The sequence below is a fragment of the Anarrhichthys ocellatus genome, unplaced genomic scaffold (genome assembly GCF_004355925.1).
Source record: "Anarrhichthys ocellatus isolate YVR2014 unplaced genomic scaffold, GSC_Weel_1.0 scaffold39, whole genome shotgun sequence".
NCBI lineage: Eukaryota > Metazoa > Chordata > Actinopteri > Perciformes > Anarhichadidae > Anarrhichthys > Anarrhichthys ocellatus.
Window position 1 is genome coordinate 864,395 of NW_022280069.1, and position 9,782 is coordinate 874,176.

The 9,782-nt window shown below is 41.3% G+C and overlaps 1 protein-coding gene across 1 annotated transcript in view; it reads right to left on the minus strand.

The window, feature by feature from the left end:
* The window catches only part of mtmr11 (myotubularin related protein 11), a 46,964-nt gene extending 42,681 nt beyond the window's left edge, over positions 1-4,283 (minus strand). Inside the window, exon 1 of the mRNA XM_031867403.1 lies at positions 3,726-4,283. Coding sequence (XP_031723263.1) covers positions 3,726-3,782 — 57 coding nt within the window. The 5' untranslated portion in view covers positions 3,783-4,283. The remainder of the gene's footprint in view (positions 1-3,725) is intronic.
* Between the last annotated feature and the right edge of the window lie 5,499 nt (positions 4,284-9,782).

Sequence of the window (9,782 nt, forward strand, 5' to 3'; positions counted from 1 at the left end):
ATATATATATACACACACACACACACACATATATATATACACACATATATACACACACATATACGTATATATACACACATACACATATATATACACACACACACACTTTTTGCAGTACCGTCTCAAAACATACCGTGGACATCCGTTGTGGAGACGAACAATCCAAGAGTATTTTAAAAGCCTCTCTTGTTGTGATGCACTTCGCTCATGGGCTTGTAAAACACACATTAGCTTTTAGCCACTGCTCCCTGTGCTGAACAGAGCCACAACCCCCCATTCGCTGGTATTGTGCTTTTCATTCCCCTCACGTGAACATTCATCTGGCATTGTGAACTGGCTTGGAAGGAGAACGAGGACATGATGTCGTTTAGCTAAAAGTGGCTCACTTTGAAGTGTTTCCTCTTCTTCCTTTCAGAATAACATGAGATCTATTTTTTTGTCTACAGAAACAAAATGGACTGAGAACTTCACCGTGTCTTCCCTCTAGAAGCAGACCTGCAATAATATACTTTATAGAAACAGAGGACCTGATGTCAAATGTATTCATGCACTGAGAGCAAAACCACAAGGGCAAAGCAAAAGGACATAAAACCTGCTCCGAGTATATTCAGCAGTGGAACAAGGTCTTCTGTGGAAATATACTAGCGTATGAAAAACAAAACTGCATTCCAGTAAAAGCTGCATTTTGGCCTCAATATAACATAAATGACAGAAACAGATTCCGACATATAGGGTGAAATATAAATCAATGTTTCATGAACTGGGAATTCAGATGGTTAATATTTAACGAGAGAATTTCCACATCTCACGATAGTGAATATCCCGCAATCAGCACAGCTCTGCTTGTTGTGACGTTTCATTCTGAAATCTCACGAAAGCCTGAAAACAAGGGAATATTTACCGCTGTGTCTGCATTCTCAGCTTAGTCTTATCTTCACTAATAACAGCATCAGTCTAGACTTCCAGACACACAACAAACGGATCATTACTGGCTCTGTTTTTAGTGGTATCCCTGCTGGATGATTTGCAATTAATGTTCTCATAACACAGTTTGCGTCTTCATTATCCCCTCCTCTTAACACTCAACTGTTTAGTCAAACATGTGTTTGTGCGCTTGATGGTTGTAATGTCTGTACAGGTAGGTTCAAAGGTCATATGAAGCCAGACACCAGCAGTGTTTTATGACGAAAGGAGGATTGTAGTTTGACCCGACTAAAAGTATTCAACCTGTGTGACGCTGTACTTATACACAGCGGTACGTTAGCCTACATGCTTAAATCAACGTTTAGGTAAATACAGATGTCAGATCGAACTCCGTATACGAAATACCCAAAATTAAAGTCCTCGGGTCGGGATCAGAGAATCTTCACGAACAAGTCTATCCATTTGTTGTTGAGACATTTCAATCAAAACCACACAAGTCAACCTCATAGCGGCACCAGATGACCAAAGTCAATAGGGTTCATCCTCTGGGAGCGGGAACCATAGATATCTGTACCAAACGTTGAAATAGTGATTAAACACTGACTGACAATGCAATCTTTAGAGCCACGTCAAAAGCATGGCTATCACACGAGCATCTCTAAACCTCTTACAGTCTCACTAACAGTACATCACTGTAAATGTCAGTCACCTACCACGAGCTAAGACTATCAGAGCCATTACACGCACTCCAAACAGACAAAGGACTTATTAGCCTCTCAGCCCTTTGGCGAGTGAATAGTGCATCTGGTTAATTATCACCGAATGCCAGATCGATACACCCTCTAAACGGGGGACCATAAATCTGCTCCGCCATTAAGAGGAGCCCATTGTTGGGCTCTGTTTAAGCAGCGGAGGCCTCGGCAGCTCAGGGGCTCGCAGCGAATGCGACGTCTGGGTCCTGTGGGAGCGGGTGTGGGCGACTGTACCGCTTTTGGCCCACTCCTATCGGGCTCGGATCTTCAGCCGCTCTGAATAGAGCTCGGATGATCCCTCCTCTGGCATTTTTTTCTTTTGCTTCTGTGGAGCTTTGTGCCTTTCATGCCGTCTGCTTCAAAGCTGGCTGGGAGATGCAGATAGAGTGAACTCAAGGGGATAGGCGCAGCCAAAATAAGCCCGAATAAGCCTGCTGTGATGCATCCTTGTGCATCACAGCAGGCTTATCAGCATCCTTATGTAGAGTGCACGACTGTTGTGTTCTTATTTCAAGTTTTCCTACCTCAAGCTTCTGAATTGTGAGGATCTGCTGCTTTTCTTTGTCTCATGTGACTGAAAACTAGATTTCTTTGGATTTCGGACCATTGGTCGTACAAACCGAGCAAATTAAAGATGTCTGTGGCTTTAAGACATTGTGATTTCTCATTTATTTCTGTAAAACACATAATTGATTGATCGATCAAGAAATTATAATCCAATCCAACAATGATTTGATTACAGCCCTGACATGATCTATGCCATCCAAAATGCCTCGGGTATTAAAAGAAGAGAAGATTCTTCCGTACATGCACACTGCAGAGCCATCTGGCCCACATTCAGCCCAGTATTGGCTTCAGCTTTCTAAAGCAGTCCTAACACATGCTGATGGAAGTGAAACCCACAGTGTGTGTGTGTGTGTGGGTGGCCTGTGCATATATTCCACACAGCCTACTACTCCACATTACCATATCTTAGGCTCGGCCACATTCTCATACTTTGGACACATGGGATTCCTTTGGTTTGGGGGGGGCTGTGGTGATTTCTGCTCGTCTCATTCGGAGGTCATCAAATTCAAAAAAGCAGCCTCTATACCTCTCAACTGCTGTCTCCATGGCGACAGCCAGATGTTGTGCAGGGCACATCCCCCCCCCACACTCCACATGCAAGCCTCGCCCGAAGGCAGACTAAAGAGGCATCTGTTACCGTTTCCCCCTGCGGCTGCTGGAAATAACCAGGGAGAGACAGAAAGGCAACACAAAGGGACCGTTCCCAAAGGAATGAGCACGTCCATGCTGTGCGTACACACTGCTTTGTGCTGTCTGTCACACTAATAAGTCCTCCTAACCTCCATCCTCTCAGGTGCTCCAAAACTGGGGCAGTATCTTACTGATCACTTGAAACACAAGGATGTTTCTTTGAGCGATCCATTACAGCCCCATGTAGGCTACAGCTGTTCACTGATGATCGTCTGCACAACATCATATGAGGAACCCCCCCCCCCCACACCATGAGAAGTGATTAAGATTAGCCACCACTTCATTGGTCTTTGATAAGGCAAGCAGCCAAAGACAGCCACCTTAGGTACCGTAATTATGCATCCCCCTGTTCTCCAGACAGAAGGGAGAAGCAGCCCTTTGCAGCCTGAAACAGGAGACCAGATTCACGGTTTCTGATCCAGCCAGGCTGCAGAACCACCTGAATGCACATCTACAGCTCTGCACGATGGCCGGTGTTTCCTGCTTCCTGCTGTTAAATCACATGAGGACTGTTGATATGTACCTCTAAAGCAATGTTGACTGTTGTGAAATACAATTATAGACAGAACTCAAACTGAAAATTACCGTAAATAACCTAAACTGCTCACACTGAAGCAGTGGCAAGTCCCAGAACAGAGAAGATGAAGGAATATAGGGGTTGAATTACTATTAAAACACATAGAGAAATATACATTTTAAAATGCTTAGACATTGGCATATGCTGTGAATCAGACAGGTAAAGTGGAAAAAAAAAAATACTCAAGTTGTTAATACCTTAGATTGGGACCTTACCTTGATGTCTGGGAGCATTTGTCTCACTTTAAACGTGGTTTTAGATCCTGTCAACATTTTTCACGACAATTCAACTCAATTGAAACGAAAAGATAATGGATATTATAAGCGAACGGTCGCTGTGTTAGCAGAGAGAAGCCGTCAGAAAGGGTCCGGAATCCGGTAACGTATCACCAGGCTGCTGCAACCGAGGTGTTCAGTGTGCACAAGCAAACTATTGTCGCTTTTTTCATCGCTGTTCGCACTGACAGAGAGCACACCCCGCCGAAAACCCCCCACCACCACCACCACCACCACCACCAGTCACCGGACTGTTACTAACTGGTGCGAGTTAGTCACCACCGAGGAGCTGTGTGCACCGTTACTGCTGTTTTCCCACCGGGCTCTGTTTGTTTATCCGTTCGCCATAGTGGGAGGGAAAAAAAGAAGCTAAGTGCAGCGATGGAGCTTCTTAAAGGGCCAGTGCATCTGAAAACATAAAAAGAATATACACATGATGTAGCGTGACAGTAAGAAGGACACAGGATGTGTTTTGTTTTTTTTAGTTTTTTTTTAGACGTTGCACACAGTGACGGAAGCTGCAAAGTCGAACTCAACACCACGAAACAAGTACAGAAGCACTATCAGCAACATGCACCTCTAATAAGAAGCACGCATCATGCTGTGTACTGATATTCACTGGTCGTGGATACTGTATGGATACTGCTTGCTGTGTAATGTTGAGTTAAATTGGTCTTTTTATTTCTATTCCCTTCTTTATTTCACTTTTTCACCTGTACGTGTGCTGCTGCAACACCTGAATTTACCCTGACTGATCTCATCTTATATTACTAGATTAATAATAATAATAATGCATTAATGTGTTGAGTAGCATTTCTTGCTCTAGGTGCAGGTAATTGTATTTGATTTATACAAACCTGGGTAGTTTAATCCATAACGATATGCATCATCTACATATGCACAGTCACTATAGAAGTTCAATGCATCTCTCTGAAATGTGGTGAAGTAGAAGTATAAATTAGGAATATAATGGAAAGTTTTGCACTCGGGTAAATAGTTTCTTTGCACCATTGCATTTACACAACTCTGAAGAGTCCTATCAATCTGTATAATGTGTTTCCTTAAACTGTCCCAGCTTGTCTTGTCCTTTGTCTTGATATTGCTTTTCATACGTCAGTGTTCTTTGTTTACACACACGAGAAACATCTTTGTAAAGTGGTTCTCCTATAAATTTGACTTTGTTCTCAAATGTTATTCAAGGAAACCACTTTTGTTCAGGACAGAAGAGAGTCCGGTTTGATGGCTTTGTATGCAGGCCACTTGTTGTTGAGGGTTTAAACTGAAGCAGTTGCTGAGCCGGAAAGCCAACATACATAAAATCATTCAACTCACGACCCTTTGGTGTTTCAATCTTGTAAAAACCCCAAAACAATCCTGTAAATTTACCATCTACAGCCTCTTTTTGGTCAGCGGTACCTTTTTCCTGATCCTTTAGCAGCTCTGTGTGGGGACGGGCTCCGCTCCTCTCTCATCCAAACGAGTGGAAAGAAACCGCTAACAACTCTCTTCCAGACGAACACAGGAGGCCGATTCAGAAGAAATTCCTGTCCGGAGAGAACTAAGGAAAGTTTGAGTAATCCTGAGCGACGGTGGCGTGTCCCGCTGAACAGGTGGAGAGACAGTGTCCTCGTGAACTATAATAGAGAGAGGTCTAGATTTTTTACCACATGGGAAACTGTTTAATATTACATAAGGGTGTCCGATGTCTCTGATACATAAAACAGTCCCAGACACAGGACCTTGCATCATCTGAGCTGGAGTTATTCAACGATGTATAATGCAACAAGGTTATAGGCTAATACAGAATGTCACAGACAACAAATAGGTATTCACATTCAGATATATGTTTATCAATTCAGTTTGTTTCTATTCCATTTCAATGTTTCTCTACAGCTCCACTTTAATGATGATGATGATGACAACTCATGTGATAGATGAGGAAATTCTGTTTTCTCCTCACAGAGAGTTGAGAGCTAACAAGTTACCCTGGAGCTGGTAGAGAGTCAGTGCCTTGCTTAAAGGGCACTATGGCAGGACAGATGCTTTCTGTGACTTCTCGCACCACCACCACCTGGAAACCTTAAACAAGCAGAATTTAAGAATTCGCTTCAGATGTAAAGCAAATGTAAAATGTTGCCCTTTTCAAGTAGGGCTGCAACCAACAATTATTTTAATTTTTGACGAATCTGTCAGTTATTTTCACTTAGTCTATAAAATCTGTAAAAGTCGACATTTTCAAATTGGTTGTTTAGTTTGACAAACAGTCCGAAGATTTTCAGTAAGACAATAAAATGCAGCAAAAAGGTAAAATTGAGAGGCTGGAACCAGGGAATGTTTATCCTTTTTAGCTTGAACATTTTGATAAATGATTATAGTCAATTATCTAAATACATATAATTGTAAATTAATTTTCCCTCATCTGACAGATTTCTTTCACGCTCTAATTCCAAGATATTCCAGCATAGTGCTGCAACTTTATGCATGTACTTATTTATGTAATTAATCTCATATCAGTGCACATTTATGATCCAGCAATGTGTAGATTACAAAAGTTATTGTTCATATTAAACACAGAAAAGAGAGGAAGCGTGGCGTTCTTGAAATACAATGAGAATTTATTCAAACGGTGCAAAACAAAATTAATAATTATAATAATAATAACCTAACATCTGATGTTCTTTCTATCCAGATTGCACTGTCACACAGCCTTAGGGCTCTCCTCTCAAAAAAACAAAAAAAACATCAAAACGATAAAAAATAAAAACAGATCAAAAATACCAGGACAACCGAAATCAAGTTAAAATAATGCACAAATTTGGTAAAATGGATTTCCATTTACATGCAACAGTTCCAGTCACATGCAACTCGAAGTATTCCATGTTAATGTCACCGATGATGAATGTTCTGTTCACACAGAGAATACAGTGTTGTACAATATATAAAAATATATCGGGTCAGTTGTGTCGCAAAACTAATTCTGAGCCATTTCTCTTCTGGTTCGGAGGAAACGAGCTGGGTCAACAAAAAAAAAAAAAACGCCGCTGTCATGTTTTAGCATAGCACGGATCGGTGGCTGTAGAATAAAAAAAAACAAAAATGTACAAATCAAAAAAAAAAAAAAACAGCAACAAACAAATAAAAGCCAGACTGCTAGACAATTAGCCATGTGAGAAAGAACATCCTAAAATGTCGCAAACTAAACATTCCACAAGGAAACCTATTAAAAAAAATCTCACTATAAATATATATATATTCTCAAATGGTGTCTTGTTAGGTCAGCATTGAGGAAATTAGTTTGCAATGAGAGAGCCTCGAGTAGCAGGAGGCTCGTCTGGGAGTCGCTTTCCACAGCCTAAATGTCACTTTCTGGTAAACACCAAGTCCAGGCTCTACAAGCTCATCATCCACTCATGTTTCAGTATCCAACATACATTCTTACCCTTTTAAAAACACTGTAAAACTTTGGGCTTACAAAAATAACTTGGAACATATTTATACAACCTCTCATTGTTTTTTTTCTTTTTCTTCTTAAATACAAAAAAGTGTTTCTAGCCTGTAAAGTCTGACGTCTTTTGTGTTTCTGAGGCATCCGTTTCATTGCAAAAATAAAATGAAATGGTTTTGTCAGCTAATTATTACTTTGGAGAGAGGAAAAGAGAGTTTGCACACAAACAGGCATCACCTCCCCCCCCACAGTGAGGGAACACTTGATGGGTCCCGTCTGAATTAAAATGTTAGTGCACGGACACAGGTCAACACACATAAACACAGCAAATGCACGTTGTTTTTTTGGGGAAATAGCATGATTTAAGTGTTTTATTGTCATTAAAACTCTAGTGTTACTTTAAATGCACAGCAAATAAACTCCCTTCTTCCTTGACCAGCTTTAGCATTACAGGAAATATTGTATTATAGTGTTACATAGTGTTAAACGAGCACTACTGCCCTAATATTTTGGTTATTTGTACCTGTAGTTTTGAGTATAGGTCGTGATGGTCAGCTCCACACGCAGAGTTCAAACGAAAAACAAAACAAGACTGCCCTCAACTGGGCAAGGCAGTGAGTTGCATACTAAATTGTGCTTTTCTAGACTTGATGCCAAAGAACAGATTCCCTCAAGAGTCACACTACTTTAACCATGGCTTATTAGAGGGGAATCAATGAAGTATTTAAGTAGTAATTCTGACATTAAAACAGCGTTAACTCTGATATCTTAATAGGGAAGACTCAAACTGAAGATTAGCGGGTATCAACTAGTTGATATAACTAACAGAATAATGGCATTACCGCAATAGCTTCAACACGATTCAATAAGAATTATAATTTGTTAAATTTGAGGGCAGTAGTAGTAGAGACTGCGGGCAACGAGGCAAGCTGCGGATACTGTTTGTAGTCTTGCACGACGTACAAACAGTATTGCGACGCCACGAGAACAAATGCTGAAAAAGGCAACTAGGAAACTGAGTTAGATGGTGACGCTGGCACCAAAATGCTGTAGCTCTACAGTAACGAAATCCTTTCGAGAAAAAAAACCCCTCTGGCCCGCGCCCCTGATCCCTCACGAACAGAGGTGGCAGTGTCTGCAGAGATGAACAAAAGACAACAGTCAGGCCACTTCAAAAACAGTAAAAAGGTTTTTTTTTGTATCTACGGACATCAGGAAAGTGCTTGAAATTGTGCAAAAAAGTGATTACGCAACTGGATTTTGTCGGACGAATGCCAGAAATGAAGAAACGGCCTTTAGTAGAATGTCAGAGTTTGCAGCGGGATACAAAACTAATACTCACTAGGACGTCCTGTTAGGAAGGATGCCCTGAATGTTTGACCGTCTGTGCGATTGCATGAAACATCACATTTCTCAACCCCCAGACAGAGTTTCAGAACCATAACTTGTAACCATAAAATGTGTCAACACAACGCGAATGTTATTGGGTATCAACATCCAACAAAAACGCATGCGTCCCTTTGCATCAGGCAAACAGAAGTTGGAGACAATTGTCACAATTGCGGACATTTGGAGCCAGATCACGTCACTTATTTTAGTTACATGTGGGTTAATTTGCTTGTCAAATCCAAAATACGGTTGCATTTAAAGTATTTCACTTTGCAGCATGTTACGCATGTGAGGGACGTCTCCAAAAACTGTTGTGCTATGTGACATTTGACTCTGTATTGGCCACAATAATCAAATGCCTCAACGGCAACCTTTGTTACAGAAAGAGGAAGACCCAACTAAGAGAGACAAACTTTGCAACACACGTCTGGAACGCTCTGGCTCTAGGAGCAGTGTCTTGTTGTCTGTGTTGCTGTGTCATCTTTGTTCAACGATGCATGGTTAATAATCTGGCCAATTGCATTCAATCTTCCAACAGGTTGACCTCTTTATAATCCAATTCATAGCTATACGAGTAGTGTTTTTGCCAAAAGGATAACAGTACAGGGTTGATGTATGTAATGCATGGACATGTATGCGTTTGCATTCTGTAACAGTAGCACCACAGCAGCCCACAGAACGCTTCATCTTCAGCATTGCACGGTAGCTTCAATTTGCATTATGCAAATATGGACCAACGAAAAAAGCAATTCGACAAGGATTAATTCTGCTGTTTCCCGAGGTACATGTGACGCAAGCATCTAGGAACAGTAGTGTAAAATTCGTGGAACACTGAAATCAACCTAACCAGATTTGACTTCAAAATGCTCAAACATCCCTTAATTAACCAACCCAAACATGATCCCAGACCACACACCCGTGCCCGTTCTGTTTGTGCTTACACCTCTGTGTTTGTGGTAGTGTGAGTCTGACTTAGTGTCGATGTGTGCATGTACTGGACATGTGTGTTGATGAGTGTTATGTATGGCCCCTGCCATATACATTCTCTCCACTAGGAGGAGACAGTAGCAAGGCGTTAAACTGATAAAAGAGGAGAGCCTGCAGCTCTCTCTCACTCACACACACACACACACACACACACACACACACACACACACACACAC